The sequence below is a fragment of the Phaethon aethereus genome (assembly GCF_964289735.1).
Source record: "Phaethon aethereus genome assembly, contig: HAP1_SCAFFOLD_108, whole genome shotgun sequence".
NCBI lineage: Eukaryota > Metazoa > Chordata > Aves > Phaethontiformes > Phaethontidae > Phaethon > Phaethon aethereus.
In genome coordinates, this window is record NW_028113960.1 from 1,290,246 (window position 1) to 1,306,943 (window position 16,698).

At 43.3% G+C, this 16,698-nt stretch overlaps 1 protein-coding gene across 1 annotated transcript; it reads left to right on the forward strand.

The window, feature by feature from the left end:
• Positions 1 to 150: 150 nt before the first annotated feature.
• Positions 151 to 16,354, forward strand: LOC309416450 (E3 ubiquitin-protein ligase RBBP6-like; the record flags this gene model as incomplete). The annotated part of the gene is given in 18 exon segments (XM_082015998.1): positions 151 to 316; positions 2,298 to 2,397; positions 3,149 to 3,187; positions 3,543 to 3,579; positions 4,880 to 4,924; positions 6,164 to 6,252; positions 6,378 to 6,474; positions 7,313 to 7,452; positions 8,370 to 8,542; positions 9,295 to 9,398; positions 9,846 to 10,189; positions 11,301 to 11,397; positions 11,478 to 11,556; positions 11,650 to 11,707; positions 12,894 to 13,253; positions 13,622 to 13,720; positions 15,019 to 16,165; positions 16,169 to 16,354. Coding segments are annotated over 18 exon segments (3,360 nt in total).
• Positions 16,355 to 16,698: the final 344 nt, after the last annotated feature.

Consider the following 16,698-nt stretch of genomic DNA (forward strand, 5'->3'; position numbering starts at 1 on the left):
GAGCAGAGGCCGAGCCGGGGCCGCGGGGGCCTCTCCCCATCATCCGCCCGCCCGCCCGTCGCTGAGGGCCGCAGGCCGGACTTGTTGCGGGGGTGAGCTCAGCCCCCTCGGTCCGCTGTAGTAGACGCCATCGGGGAGCAGGCCCCGACCATGTCGTGCGTCCACTACAAGTTCTCCTCCAAGCTGAGCTATGACACGGTCACCTTCACTGGCCTCCACATCTCCCTGTGCGACCTCAAGCGCCAGATCATGGGCCGGGAGAAGCTGAAGGCGGCCACCTGTGACCTGCAGATCACCAACGCCCAGACCAAAGAAGGTGCGTGGGGGCGGCGGGCGTGGGGGCTTAGGGACTGCCCGGCTGGCAGTGTCACAGACCACCCTGTGATGGCCATGGCCTGTGGGAGCCACGCTCTGCTCTTTGTGGCTCGTCCCCACGTAGCCTGAGTCAGCCTGAGGCCCATCTTGCCAGCCTGCGGGGGGACTGGGAGGGCAAGCGGCGCGGGGGCTTACATGGGGTGGGAAGCCATAATGTGATTCGGCCACGCTCGGTAGCTGTGGCTTGTGTTGGGGGCCTCAGGGCTGTTCTTTTGTAGTTGCTGTTCTGACAACTACCTTCAGATCTGTGCTTTGGGCGCGGAGCAGGCATAGAAGAATGTGTGGTTGATGTGTGATGTACAGGGCTTAGAAATTTTTGCTTTCCTGGAATTCTGCTAGGTAAAATGATAAGGAAATATGGGAGGATATCTTATATTAATAACCTCTCCAGATGTCTTGGAAATCAGGTGGAGAAAGCTGAAAGGGATGGGAAGAGAAAAGGTGGCTACTTTGAAGAAATAAATTGTCTTTGGTGACTTCGTTTTGTGATCACCTTGCTTTACTCCACTGCACTGGAAAACTGGCTTGGTGGCTGTTGCAGCAACTGCTCGCTAGCAACACTTTGGATCGAGAGTGTAGCTGTGAGTTACCATCTGTGCAGACCCTCTAATGGCCCCTCTGCCATGGATGTTCTCCGTATCTAAATGACACCTTGGAATTTCTTGTTAATATGGCTTCTTTTCTACACCAAAGACATTGTCGTTCAGGTGCTATCGAGCATCATTTCACCATATGTCTCTAAGCATTTTTTTTCCCTGGTACTACGTGTGAACCATATCAGGGCACTACTGAAGTTTTCCGGCAGAACATTTATGGTGGCTATACGTAAGAAACGTTCTTAGAGAAGTCATAAATTCTTTTAAACCTAAAAAGTGGTGCTTGATTCTCAGAGATGATAATGGTTTCGTGGTACTTAGTATGATATTTCAGTTTGGTAAGCTGCTGTCTTGACAAGTTTGAATTTGATTACAGACCTTGGGGTGTGACTTTTCAGAAATAGAAAGATTTGTTGCCAAGTCTCTGCTCGGGGATATTGCTGCCCAGGAGGAAAAGGTTCCTGCTGGGAGATGCCCGTTTTGTCCGAGAGCTGCTAGACTAAGCTGGCATCTGTTAAATTCAAATCAAGCAAACAAAAATTTCCAGGCACTTCAGGAATAGTGCTCCAGCTTTAATCCTTTCCTATTAAAAGAAGAAAAAGAAAGTTAACTTTTTAGTCTGCGTTGTTTGACTTCACCTTTATCAAGGTGCCATCAACCAAAATGAATTCAATTAATCGAGGCGAAGGAAATAGAAATGTATTAAAGCCAACTGGTACCACATCCCTTAAGTCTTAAGTCTGCAGTCTTAAGCTGCAAGCCATACGCAGAGGTGGCCGGCTGTCTTCTGTGTTCTGTCGGCCTTGAGCACCAGCAGCGTGGCCGAATCGCTTTTAGTGAACAGCTATGAAAGCAACGGCGCAGAGATTTCACGCTTTAGCTAAGGGCCTGTTTTGTTGCAGGGCAAGCTTGTCTGACTTCAGATCTGCTTTACACAGGTGAGACTTGGCTGTGCTTTGTTTTTCTCCAAAGATCTCTTGGTTTTGTAGCCTAACAGAAGCAAAAGCCACTTAAGCTAGATCAGGACAGAACCTCATGCGTTAGCAGACTCTCCTTTAGTGACCTTTGGGAGCATTTTGCTGTTGGCATTCACGCTCTCTCAAAAAAAAATGGAAAAGATTGTGCTGCTTGCGTTTGGTTCTCAAACCTGAAGATTTCTTGGAATGTACTGCTAGTGTGCTGAGACGATAAAAATGCCCCGTTATATCTGAAATCTGACTTTTCCATCTGCAAAGGGCTTCCCTCTCTGCCGCGCTGTGTAATTACATATTCATATACATTCTTATGAATTGACTAATGTTTTTTCTGCATTTATGTTGTTTTCAGAATACACAGAGGCTAATGCCCTGATTCCTAAGAACTCATCAGTAATTGTGAGAAGAATCCCTGTCGGAGCAGTTAAAGCTACCAGCAAAACATACATTCTGTAGGTATCCATAAAGCACTGTGTTCTGTGCTAGTGGTTTCCATGTGTTACCTTTTCTATTTGATGTTCATTTCCAGAGGCACTCAGATTGTATCTTTCTGGTTAAAGCTGCTGTTACTTTTTGTTGTAATGGGGTAGATTTTATTGTTCCTGTCCCAAAGTAAACTTATGCTTTTCGGCCTGCTGGGACATGGGGTTCAAACTCCAACAACGGTAACTGTTAAGAATGATTCTATTTGGTTTGATCTTGGGGTTGTTTTTTCTGAGCGCCAAGTTTTCGATGCTGTTTCTCTACGTGGAGAGATTCCTTGTTATACGTGTTTGCTTGTCTTGCTTTTAGAGTGAAGACAGGTACGCATTGGAGTGTAAACTTAGAATTTGTTCCCATCTCAGAAGAGTCCGATTCTCAGTTTTTCCGCGTCTATTTGGGGCAGGGGGGGTGGCATATGGCAGGTATCCTTATGCCCCAAATCTGGTGTTTTTGCATACTAGCTAGAGGGGAAAGACCAAGGGTTGCCAGCTCTGCTGATGGGACACTTGGGATGATGCTGGAATTATTTGTTAACTACATCGATGGCTGCATGTCTCATTCATGATGATCTGCAGGCAGATACAGATCAATGAGTATGTGGAATCTCAGCAAGTTCCCAGATGTAATAAATATTTCCCCAAATACTGTAGCATTTTCAAGGTTATCTTAAAGCAAATTCTGGCAATTAAGTCCTTTTTTTTTTTTTTTATTTCCCTACAGGACTCCTAAATCGCAGAAAATCCTAGGCACTGCCTTCAGGTGACATTTCTACTACTATTTTTAGTCACCATGTTTAAGACACAAAACTGTAGTACAGACTTCATATTTTTGATACTTATGTAGCAGAGACAAAATATCTGAGGCACTTTGGTGTTCTATTTCTGTAAGTCTTAGAGTAATTTTCTGACAAAGTAGAAATGAGCTTCTGGGGTTTTTTTAGTTGCACTGAAGGTACCAAGAGAGAGCCGTTTATGTATATGAATACGTTTCCACATGCACTAGACTATCAGCACATCACGTTTTGATGTTCAAGTTCTGTAATCTGTTGTCACTGCTGTATGTTGGGCACAAGGGCTTTCTTTTAAGTTCTGATCACTTTTATTTCTTCTTCCAGATGTCAAACTGAGCCAGTGAGTGGAATATCAAGAGGCGTATGTAAAACACCATCTCACACTTTTTTCTACACACTGCACTTAATTCCAATCAATGTAGCCTTGTGTTAATTTCCCCGACATTAACCTAATATATTTTCCACTAAAACATAGATGCTGTATGTACAATGTATTTGATTCAGCATCATAGAAATTTTATTCTACGTTTCTAAAAAACTAAGCAGTGATTCGGATGTCTTTCTGATGATGTTTTACTAGTGTCAGCTTAACTGCTGCTTGTGGCATCATAGAATTCAATATCCTGGAAAAGGAACCAGATGAGAGCTACCCTTTTGACTTGTGGAAAAACCGCATGTCATCTTAGATCCCAGTAAATGCCGCAGTCCGTTGCTGACTGGTGGCCTGAGGACTTCATTCCTGCAAGCTGTTGCAGGAGGTAGCTGGGAGGGAGGAGTGTGGTTGCAAAGGAGAAAAAAAAAAATCCCAGGATTGTGCTCTGAATCCATGTTTTTGTCATCATTAAGACTTGGTTTTGGTCTGCTGGCAAGGAGAAGAATATTAAATTCTCACACTTCCCAATCTAATTTGCGTAGTGTGGCCTGCGGTCTAATACACGACAAGAAATCCATTTTCTCAGTTTTTATAGGCTACTCTGTCATGGCAGACACCTTAATTTCAATAATTTGAGCAGCTTATTTTTTTTCTTGATAAAGTGGTGGGTTTCTTTTATGGCGGATGCTTTGGAGTGGTGTTTGCATTTGGGTTTTGTGGGGTGTGGTGGGCCTGGCATTTTTAAACTTATGGAGAGGAGAGGCAGAGTTCCTGTTTCAGGGCTGATGTGCCCATGCTTGATTTTGACAGGCAACTAGGCTGTGTTCATAAAGGCATAGCCGTGTGCATTTATAAATGATGAGACGCTAACTGATTGATTTACAAACTACACTGAAAATAAGTTTTCTGTAGTGATGCTTCCTTTTCCAAGAAACATAAATATTGTTTTAGAATCCCTTTTAGCGGACAGTTGACAGCTTCCTTACCCCTTGGACTTTTAAGCAGTTGTGAGCATTTGACAAGGCTCCCTCCCTGAGACATTCTGGAGCAATACATAATCTCAAGCGTCTTTGGTTGTTTTAGTTTCTTCTCCTTAACCACATAGGCACTCCTAAGCTGTCGTGGGTTTGGACTTTGTTTTGAACACAGGCAAATGATACTAGGTTGGAAATCCCTCTTTCAGTGATGCTCAGAGGATATAGTGCAGAATTTCCGTCTACCATAGAGGTTAACTATTGCTAGGTTTTGATTGTAAAACTTAAAGATGTTTTTAATTTTTTGTGAACAGAGTGATGACTCTTCTGCACCTCTTTCTCTGGCCCAGCTGATTAAGGTATATATATTTTTTTTTCCTGTCAAATACATAAAAAAAAAAGTGTTTGCTTCAAATTTTTAAATTGAACACTGTGATCTATAGCAGGATGACTGTTGTAATGGGAAGAAAACTTTAATGTAGTTTTTAATAATTTATTTATTTTAACTTTAAAGCCTGTGTAGCTGTTGATAGTATCCTGTGAAGAGCAGTTCCCACTTTGGGAAGATCGAAGGGGAGCACCTTATCAGCCTCCACATAGTGTTGCAGTATGACTCAGCTTCAAGACACAAAGCAGCAGCCTTGCAGAAGCTGTTGACTTGTTCACACATTTCGTTAGGTTTACATTGGAAACGAACACAATGTTCACAGAAGAACTGAATTGGCTGTTGGTTATGGACATCTTGGGGGGGGTTGCAACAGACAAAGTAGAAGCGTTTCTATCGCATGGGCAATGGCATGGCTATTTTTGAATTTCTAGTCATTATAGTTATAGATCCGTTCTTGGAATGCTGCACAATTTCATAAATTGCAGTATATCTAGAGTGGACAACACGGTCTAATTTGTTGGGACACAGTGTAGATTATGAAAATGTTCCTAGTTACATCAGTTAATATGAAGAATTTAGCAGGGGGGAACGTGCAGTTTGGACTGCCTACAGCACGAGTGGTCCAATTTCTACTGAAAAGAGTCTTTTGTCTTGCTGAGGGGCTCTAAAAAGCTTGAATCTCTGTAATGCTTCTGTGTCTGAAGCTGAATTTCAGCAAGCAAAACCAACTTCCCTGACCTTTAAGTTGTGTATCCTTCTGATGCTGCAAATGTAAACAATGGTACTTGCCTTCATCTTTCTCAATTCAATGTACAGTGGCTGTCTTCTCCTTCAAATAGGCTGGAGCTTAAAGATCCCTTTAATAATACTGGCAGGTCTAACTTTTTCTGTGCATAGCTTCAGTCCACTTGGAAGAAAACTGGAGTAGGTGCACAAGTCTTTATAAGGTCCAACCTGAGCCTAAGGTTTTGAGTGCCCAAGAATGCTCTTTTCAAGTAGGTTAACAGGCACATAAGCATCATTTCATGGTGTAAGGACTCCCCAGAACACTTTCAGCACAACTATTTTTTATATAAGCAGCTGTTTTCAGGCAACCTCAGCTAGTGTTGTGCTGCTCTGTACAGGCTTGGGTGAGTGGTGTTGTCTTTGGCTGTGTGCGCTTCAATGTGTTTCTAATGTGCCTCTCAAACGATTACCTATTAAACAACAGACTGCCAATCTGGCTGAAGCCAATGCTGCCGAAGAAGATAAAATAAAAGCCATGATGATCCAGTCTTGCCGTGAATATGATCCAGCCAAGTAAGTGTGGATAATGTCAAATCCGATCTTTGGCGATGATGGAAAACCTGTAAACTTGTTGGTTTTAACAAACATGGATTTAACACATGCATCCTTTTTCTTTTTTTTCCCCAAAACACCTTCAGTTACACGAAGAAAGCCTTGGGTCCACCTCCGACATCATATACTTGCTTTGGTTGTGGAAAACCAGGCCACTGTGTAAAGAACTGCCCAACAAAGGGGGTAAGATTGCAGGGGACTTCTGGTGTGACTTACTTTTAAATTGTTTTCCCTTGGCAGTTCCGTAACAAATACATGAACACTCCTGTTAAGAATTGTTTCTTTTGGGGTGAAACGCAGAGGTCATGTGGCAATGTTGCAAAGCCCTTTACAATTCACGGGAAACCTGGAGTTATAAATGTAACATTTTCTTCCTTCTAGGCCATGGACATTACATATGTCCATAGATCTTTCTCTGCACACTGTCATGCATATTTTTATACATTTCAATTTTATTGGAAATCTTTCTGGTTTCAACGCTTTTTAATGACAGTTCACAGTTTTCAGTATTTTGTAAAAACCCAAGATGTTTCGGTCGACCCCATCCGTTCAATGTTTGCGTGTTTTAGTTACACAAGCACCTGGCTGAGTAGCCATGCCATTTGACATCAGTTGCTGAATGTATATGCGTGAGATATGAATTCCACCTTCACTAGAGAAGGTGAATCTCAGTTTCTCAGTGTCGGATTCAGAGCACCGAGTTAAGCTCTCACTCTGAACTGCGCTTTGGAGGAGGAGCGGGGTTGTGTCTCCTCTCCGAGTGGATGGTGAGCCAAGGGATATTTCACCCTTAAGGAACTTGACATTAAGCCAAAGGATGTCGACTGAGTTCAAAACGCTGCTCAAGCCTTTGGGACATCCTGGCTATATTCCTTTAGGAAGAAAGGTACTTTAGTCGAGCAAGCCTTATGCTGGGTAAAAGGAGAAGATTAAAGGCTTTTGCTGCTGAAAATCATCATTGAAATGTCCTTTTAAGGGTGGGTCTTAAGATGAGAGATATCTGCACTTCTTTTCTTAACAGGACAGAATTTTTGAGTCTGTTCCGAGAATTAAAAGGAGCACAGGAATTCCGAGGAGTTTCCTGATGGAGGTGAAAGATCCCAGTATAAAGGGCGCTATGCTGACAAGCACTGGGAAATACGCCATACCAATTATTAGTGCGTAAGTATGGGATTAATGGCACTGAGCAGAAAGGGAACGAGAGAAACCATGCGTGTGTGTCCGAGTGGCAATGCAAGCAAGTTGGCCAGCGTCTGTAATTACGAAGGAGGAAGCACCGTCATTGTATCGTTGCCTTAAAATCTGTGATACTTTCTAATATGGAAATAGACTGGTCCTGCTGTTCACACCCCTGGAAGTTGGTTCAACTTGTGGTACACCTAGAATCTGTAGGTCTGCAGAAGATTTCACTAGTGCTTACCGTTGGAGTCATTCTCCTTGAAAGCTCGTTTTGCTTCTCTTTGACGTTTCAAAGGCTTCTTGCCCAATTTAGCAAATAGCTGTGTGACTGAGATTTCCTCCCCCTCTGGCTTTGATCAAATCTCATGTGTGAACCAGACGGATGTTTTCCTGTTTTGCTTTACCCTAAGAAAATCCTACTGTGTGGTGACAAGAGTGGCTGAGAAGAAATGCACTTGATAGCACTTCTGTTTGTGGCTGTCATGGATCTCCTTGTGTAGAAGCTGAGACCTAGTTTTCTTTTATTCATAAAGTGTATTTAATCGGAGACTCACTTGATCCTGAGCCTGCAATTTACATTGACCCTCTGGCAGAGGAGAGGTGGGATTCATTTCAGCTGATTTCTGGATGTTGAAAAATGATTTTTCTAGTCTGAGCCAATCTCTTAGTTGATCCCATGAATGGGAGAGTTCTGCAGAAGGAAAATTGTTCCCCCTCCCTCTTCTGGTGTGGTGGCCAAAGAGAAGTAGTTGAAACTAAATGCCTACGCTTTAGAAGGCTAATGTGGACTGAGAAGAATGCCATCTATTTTACCTTCCTTGCGGAAAATCCAAAGCTTGGAAAAGTTCTCCTTTGCCCATCTTTCACTTGTTGTTTTTCCTTCCCCGCCCCGCCTCCAGGGAAGCGTATGCTAGAGGAAAGAAGGAAAAGCCTCCCTTTTCACCAGAGGAGCCGTCCTCCTCCTCCTCCTCAGACGCTCCTGTTCCAGAGGAGTTGTTATGTCTCATTTGCAAAGAGGTCATGAGTGACGCAGCTGTTACTCCCTGCTGTGGAAACAGTTACTGTGACGAATGTAAGTCTTACTCCCACGGTTGTTAACTCAAAACATGGCATCTGACCTTCCGAAGGCAGAACTGGGTGAGAACGAAATTACTTGGTTACCCGTTCTGTTTGATACCTGAGTATACCCAGAACGGGAGAGGACCCTGCTCATGCAAAGGGCAGAAAAAAAAGGCAGAAAGCTTTTTTCCCTGGTTACGTGTCTAGTTAAACCCTCTGTACATGTGGAAGGATGACTCTGAGAAGAATGTGTAACCGTGCAGGTGATTACAGTATGAGATACTGAATGCATTTAGTTTGTCCCCAGCCCTTTCTCTCATGCAAAATTCTATAGCCTGCTCTGGTGACTTATTGTGGTCTGCAACAAACGGAGAGTTGGGCGTTTAATCCACATTCTTCTCCACAGGAGAGTTGGTGAAATCCTTCAGAACTTGAATCCATATATGAACGGTTTTTTGAGATGTGTTTTATTCATCAACCTTGAGGTTGGTGACTTCTCACTGTCCTGCACAGTGGAAAGACCAGTCCAAACATCAAGACACAGCCTACTCTACAGCTTCCAAGTAACAACAGTGAAATATCAACACTGCTTAGTTATTTGCTGCATGCTGGACATTTTTTACACTACTGGACATTTACCGCTTCAGGCTCTGTTCAAGACCGTATTCACCCATTAATCATATACGTGTTTTTATAATTGATTAGAACCCCAACATTTTCCTTAGTTTTGCTGAAAACTCTTTTGGCGGTTCTCGTTATTCACAGGTATTAGAACAGCGTTACTGGAATCTGAGGAACATACATGCCCAACGTGTCATCAAACAGACGTTTCTCCCGATGCTTTAACTGCCAACAAGTTGTTACGCCAGGTGACATGCTGACATTTATGTAAACTGTTTGTTAGACAGGTCTATTTGCGAAAAGCTGAAAGGGAAGAAAATACTCGTTTACATCTCCTTAAGCAAGGCTAAATGGAATAAGGCTAAATTTACTTTTCAGAGACATTATCTGGTGTTAGAGAAGCTTACAACTCTTTAGAGAGAATCTGGCAAATTCAGGTCACACTTTTGCTTAACGTGATTGCCTCACTTTCAAATTTGGTGTTAACACTGAGGTACTGTAAATAGAGATACTCTGCGTTACCCATCGTTAGGGTCAGTGTTTCACCTGATGTCTTCCTATACCTGTATGTTGATTGATTTTAGGATTGATAATGTTTACAGGAACACACAAGTAATTTTGCTCTGGGGAGGCTTTTGTTCGTACATCTACTGAAGTTTCATAGTGCCTTTCTGTACGTGTTTTTCTGCCTCTAGGCTGTGAACAACTTCAATAATGGAACTGGCTACAGAGAGCAGATTCAGCAGCAACGTCAGCAGCAGCCGCCACCTCCACCACCTCCACCACCACTAACGAGACAAACAAGAGCGCACAACATGCAGCCTCAGCTCCGGCCAGCAGTTTCCAGACAGCAGGACCCACTAATGACTCCATTAGCATCCCTGGCTCCTCATTCTGCTGCTGCTTTGTCATCGTTGGCCTCTGGTCAGTCCTCTGTGGCCGTTGGGCTGCCAGTAAATCCGTCTTCTGTCGTCACCTCTGGTCTCCCTCCAGCAGTGTCCCTGTCTCTCTGTGCTGAACAGCCGGACGGACCTCTTTGGTAAGTAAATCTGTAGATCAACAGGGATATAAAGGACACTAAAATGCTCAAGTTAGATTCTTCTTCTTGTTGAGCTTCTCCACTAGCTATTTATCTATCGGTAGTGACAGTTCCCGATACTAGTGGAAGTTCTGGGTTTTGTATTTACTTTGAATGAGGACACTTTGATAACTCGGAAGTGTGTCTCATGCAAGGATTTTCTCAGAAGTATTTCTTGCTCAGTTCCCTTATCAGTCATTGTCTATGAGTTTTACCCTGAAAGAGGCACATTTTGCCCAGGGGCCCTTTGGTTTTATGTGGCTAGCAATTCCTAAAGGAGCCCTCTAGTTATGTCAAAGCTTCTTGAGTGCATTAATTTCTCTCTAGTACGGAGGAAGCAACAGTTTCATGAAACCTGTAAAAGCACAATTAGAGCTAAAACTGAGCAGGTGTTTTCCTATTACTTTTTTCTACGGTATTTCTACCATCAATCTTACGATAAGTCAGAGTCATCCTCAGTAACACAAAGGGCAGTCGGTGACGCGTGCTGACCTGGCTAATAAACGCTGAAACGCCGTAACTTTGAAGTATTTACAAACATGAAAGTCTGAGTTTGCAGCCCGGTGAAGTCACATGAAAAGACGTGAAAGATCTGTACGATTGTTTAGGCCTTGTGGCCTTTCAGCTTTATGCCTGGGCTGCAAATAGCCTCTCTGTCCAGAAGACTGTCAGGCTCAGCTGTAGCGTTGAATGCAAAGAACCGCAATTCAGAAGAACCTCTAAGGCAGCCTCTGCACTCGCACATAGACATTTCCTCATAGAATTTCAGTTCTCGCGTCTTCCAAAACTGAGATTCAGTGTGTGACTTGTATGTGCTCTAACCCTTTCACGTGCAGCTAGCTTAAGAAGATATTTTTCCAGTGAGCTTTCTCTTGGCATGCCAGTAGTCCAAATCGACTTCTTTCCAGTCTTCATTAAGAATGGGCCAACTTCATATCTGTAAATCTGATGAAGATTTTTAAATTTTTTTTTCCTGTTTACAGTAGTCAGCCTTTTCTCACCTTGGACTTGCTATTTCCAGTAGCACTTGAAAACGCTGTTTGAATAATAACTTTTTTTTTTTTTTTTGTAGTGATGCTGATACTGTGTTACCTCCTGCTGCTCTGGTGACTGCTACTGAACTTCTGAAATTTCCCTCTCTGTCAACCAGCAGCTTGTTGGAAGAGGAGGTCAGTTTTCTTTCAAATGATGCAGTGACTGTTGCCTTTTAGTGGAGCTTAATTTCTATCTGTTTGCATGTATTGACAAGGGCGATCACGTTCCTGCACTAAGGCAACCAGCGATCCCAAGGCTTCTGGGCCCCCAAGGGCAATCAGTACCCTCAACCGGTAAGTCACTATAACTTTAGAATTTCTTTTAAAAAGCTGTCTTGAGATAAACTAAATGGGATTTTTCTCTTTTTCCTCTCCCTACGCCAAAAGCTCATGCAATCACAGGCAGCACAGTTGGCTCAGCTGGTGGCAGACCAGGCTGGCAACGGTAAGTATTCTACAGAAATCCGGTATATTACGACCCGTAACCTGTTCAACGAGGCCGTAACACTTAACTTAGACTACAGCTGATTTATAATGGAGTAAGTATGCCCAGATAGTTGTGGAGAATAGAAGCGGTGATTAATTTTTAAAGGGCTTAATTTGATTTGGCTTTGACAAAGGGGATCTGTGCTTGCAGTAGGAGTATTTAAAGTAAAACTCCAGTACGTGATTGAAAAGAGGACTCTGAAAAAGGAGCAGTTTTTGAGGGAACCAGCAGTACATCTAAAAATGAAATATAACTAAAGGATTGGGTGGAAAGCCACCCTTTTGATTACTGGCTGAACAGACCTGAAGACATTGATTTCCCAATACAAATCAGCCTCCAACATTCTTTATTTCACAAGTTAGCGGATACTGGTGGAGCAAATTCTTGGAAAAGTCAAGGCTGTTATTTGATGACAATTTTGAATTTCTTCAATGTTCTCATCTCAACGAGCCAAGGTGCTTTCTCTCAGTGGGAGAGAGAGGCGTTTGTTTGATCTATTATTGCAGTGTCAAGTTAGTCCTTCCTTTTGGTACGCCTTTGTTAGAGATCGGTTGTAAGCGTGCATTGTGTTTATAATGTCTTAAAGATAAAGCACAACAAAAGCCAGGACGATTCCACAGATTTCCTAAAACTCTCAAATTTAGTAAGCAAGAAAATAACAATTCAGGGACAAGAACAGGCCAAAGACATCATCATGAGGCAAGACCACAGGTGATGCCTGTGGAAGAAGCTAAAAGAAGTTTGAGAGAAGATTAGTTAACATGTGTGCAGTACTTTGAGGATCAGCAGTGTGATCTTCAGTAGTAAGTATAAGCAGTAAGTACATCAAGGAGTGGCAGAGGAGCGGTGGGCGCTTGGCACATGGGAGATGGGAGTGTCTTTTAAGCACAGGCAGCCTCCATCCACGGTCACAAAGCGGAGTATAAGGGGAGAAGACTGCGGGAGCTGTTCTGGGCGAGGGTCTGGAAGGCAAGCATGAGGATCAAGAAGGGAGCGTAGTCTCAAGTGAAGGGAAAGCAGGGAGAAAAATGCTGAAGTTGAGGGTAGGAAGTGCTCGCCACCAGGCTGTCGCTTCATTCGCTTTCCTCTTTACAATCAGGGCAGAGTGTGACAAAGAGTGACACATGTTTTTGGGTTTCTTCAGAAGTTCAAATCGAGGACGCCTGCGCAGTGGACGTTCCCAAAGGACTCATGCCCCAACACAAGCAGCATCAACATCCGTCGTCGTGCCTGTGCCTCCAGCTCCCTCGTACCCTCCACCACCCCATGCACTTCCTTCAGGGCTACCACCAGCACAGTCTCCTCTTCACTTTCCACCTGGGCAGCCTCCATCTGCTGGGTACGCTGTTCCCCCTCCAGGATATCCTCCAGCTCCTGCCAACATGTCATCAGCTTGGGTAGCAACAGCAGTGCCAAGGGCTCATGCAAATACCATCCTCATGACACAAGCACCTCCTTTATCAAGGGAGGAGTTTTACCGAGAACAGCAGAGACTGCAAGAGGAGTAAGTATTTGGCTCAATGAAGTTGCCTTGGTTTTCATTGTTGTATTTCAATAGCATATCAGACTGCAGTTACACCACAGTGCACCTGACATCAACAAAATGCAAGAATCATCACGGTGTCGTAATGTCATGTCCTTTTTCTTTGCAAAGGGTAAACATGCAAAACTGAGACAAGACAAATGTAGTTCTAAAATATTGGCTAAAAGTTGTAGGTATTCTAAACTGGTCTTCCTTCGATGTTAGCTGTTCACCTTTTGCATTCGCATGCAGTAGGCATTTTCTCCTAGTGGCCATGTTGTGTTTCTTGAAAACTTTTGGTAATGAAGGTCAAACTACAATGGTAGTAAAGGTCAAACTTGTTTTCACAGGGAAAAGAAAAAGTCCAAACCTGATGAGTTTACAAAGGATGAGTTTGCTAAGGAAGTGATGGAATATAACAAGGTTCGAAAGGAGCGTTCGGTTTCCAGGTACGTGCTTTACATGTCCATTATGGAGAAGCAGATTGTCTGGAAGAATCAGGAGGCATTCCACTCCACCACTCTGTTGCTAGACGGATGGGATGATCCCAGGGATTAGCAGCGACAGGAGTTTCATGTGTGCATTCCTAGCTTAAATAGGGCAGAGATTACAGTTGACTGGCAGTTACAATTTGGCAACAGCTGTTCAGGAACAGGTTTCTCTTTTAGTAAAGCTTCTCTGTAATGGCATCCTTCACCGCCTGACAGCCTTGAGGAGGCCAGAAATTGAAGAGGTGCAGTTGCTGGATTTTCTGCATCTCCCTATTCTGCTTGTAACCATTTCCTCAAAGCACTTTGGAGGAGATCTGTGAGAGACATTGTCTTCATCTCCTCTTCTGTTTACCACATGTTGATACACAGAGAGATTTCAAGCTGGACTGCAAACTGGTGGCTTATGCTAGTATGGTTTTGAGCTTGTAAAATTTGTCTCATGACTCAGACTTGTTTGAAAGGAAATCTTGAATTAGTGAAGGACATTTGGAGGAGGGAAAATGCTCATGAACGTCTGTGAAATGATGTGAAAGTGTTCTTTAAAAAATAATACTCCTTGTGAAGAAAAACCTCAGGGTAGCTGATGTTTTCTATCCCCAAAAGTCACTTGGGCAGGAGTGCTGAAAAGCTCTCTCTTGCTCATGCTGCCAGTATCTGTCCTAGAGTAATGGCATTGAGTCATCCTAGTCGAGGCTGAGTTCAGAAGCTTTTCGAGATGATTTCTCTTGAAATGCGGTCACTATCCCTGGTTAGAGCTAGAGGTATGTGTAAGATTTTGCTAGCACATCTGGCTAGAAGTGTTGATTAAAGACAACTGGACGTAAGAATTTTGCATCCCTTACAAATTGCCAAAGAAGTAGTGAAGTTAAATAGTCCAAGCAGCATTTTAACATTGATCTTTACTGTATTAATGCTACATCGTACTCTCTCGATGTTTGATACTGCACGGTAGCCATGAAGACTTGCTCTTTTTGCATCTGACTGCAACAAAATAGATTTTGCACTGCGTGTAGAGGTTGAGGAGTGAAAAATGTGCACATTCATGTCCCAGTGGAGGCCAGTATACAGCACCTTAAATCAATCAATAGCCAAAGGAAATCTGGGAGGAAAAAAGCTGGGGAGAGTAACTGTTTTGAATTAACTTCATCTGTTTTTTTGTGTTCTTGTTTTTTTAAGGTCCAATTCTCCAAAAAGCTGGGGAGAGTAACTGTTTTGAATTAACTTGATCAATTTTTTTGTGTTGTGTTTTTTTTAAGGTCCAACTCTCCCTATAGTAATTCATCTTCCTCTACAAGTTCGCATACCTACTCCAAGTCAAGAACAGGTTCTTCCTACTCTTGCTCCTACTCTCGATCATTTAGTCGTTCCCATTCTCGCTCCTACTCACGATCACCACCATATCCAAGCAGAGGCAAAGGGAAGAGTCACAAGAACTATCATTCCTGGTCAAGGCCACATGGTTATCACCGGTCGAGGTCAAAGTCACCCCCACACAGAAGACGCCATTCACGGTCAAGGTCTCCAGTAGTCCGAGGCCAATCTCCCAGGAAATGGACTATATCTCAAGGGGAAGGAGGAAGGGAGTATTTTAAGCGATACAGACAAGTTCCACCGTATGATATGAAAGCTTCCGATGGCAGATCTATTGACTTTGGAGATCCATTTGGAGAGGAAGGATACGGAGAATGGGAAAGGATCTACAGAGAGTGGTGTGAAAAGTTTTACAAGGTCAATGGTGTTGGTGCTCAACTTCATCCTCCAGTAAAGAGAGGGAACTTTTCTCCAGACTGCTTTGGTCCACCTGGGACCAGACGAGAGTATTCCCTATATGCTCAGGGACATAGGGAGGATTATCCTGTGGGGCATAGGCAGCGCAGCTGTAATAGAGCTGGAAATTACCCTGAACAACCTTCCGGAAGAGAGAGCCGTGGCAACAAAGAGAGGGAGATGCAAAATCCACGTGGAGATGACAAAGGAAATAAACCTAAAAAACACCAGGAGAGAAGGAAAGAGGATGCGAATGAAGGCTTTCTCAATGCTGAGTTGCTAGAAGGTGCAAGAAAACCAAGAGAGCCAGTTACAGGAGAAGTCGTTCAAAGGGACTCATTGTTCATGCTCCCAAGCAGAGATGATGCCACCCCTGAGATGAGGGATGAGCATTTGGGAGCAGATTCTATGGCTTTCAAGCCAGGGTCTAAAAAGAAGAAAGAGAAGGATGAGCGAAAAGCAAAACCTGGCAAGACAAAGCGGGAAGCAGAAGTGGCTGTTCCTCCTCAGAAAGACAAGAGAAGAAAACCAGCTAAAGCTTCCCAACTGAAGGTGGACAGCGAGCGTGAAAAATCTCCTCAAATGGAACCTCCTGTGAAACAAGTGAAGGAGGACATGCCAAAGACAGACAATGTTTAAACATCTTCCTCTCAAAAGGATGAGAAGACTCTTGGTACCCCACAGAAAATTCATCCAAAAGTGACAGAAGATCACCCAGAAACTAGACCAGTCATGGAGGAAAAGTCAAAGAAAGACCATCCAAAAGAAACCAACTCAGAGCAGAGGACAGGGAGAGGTCATTCAGCAATTACAATCACAGGCTAAACAGCCTCAACTTGGGAAAATTATTTTAAATTCTTGCCAACCAAAATCAGAGTAGGATAATGAGAAATAAGACGAAATCTTAAAACATATCCCCCCCATCCCTCCCTGCTTCCTGGGCTGTCACGAATGGATAATTTAGGCTGTTTGAAGAATCACCACCAAAGATACCAGAAAGCGCATGATTTTAATCTAGATTTGTAAAAAGGATGACTTCACAGAAGGCGATGGCAAGGTCCACTCTATTGCTTATTCAACGTGGAAAAGCTGTGCAGATAGAACAATTAAACTGGAATGATTTACTCGTCTATCAAATCGAGTTAATGTGTATATTTGAGGAGGGAAAG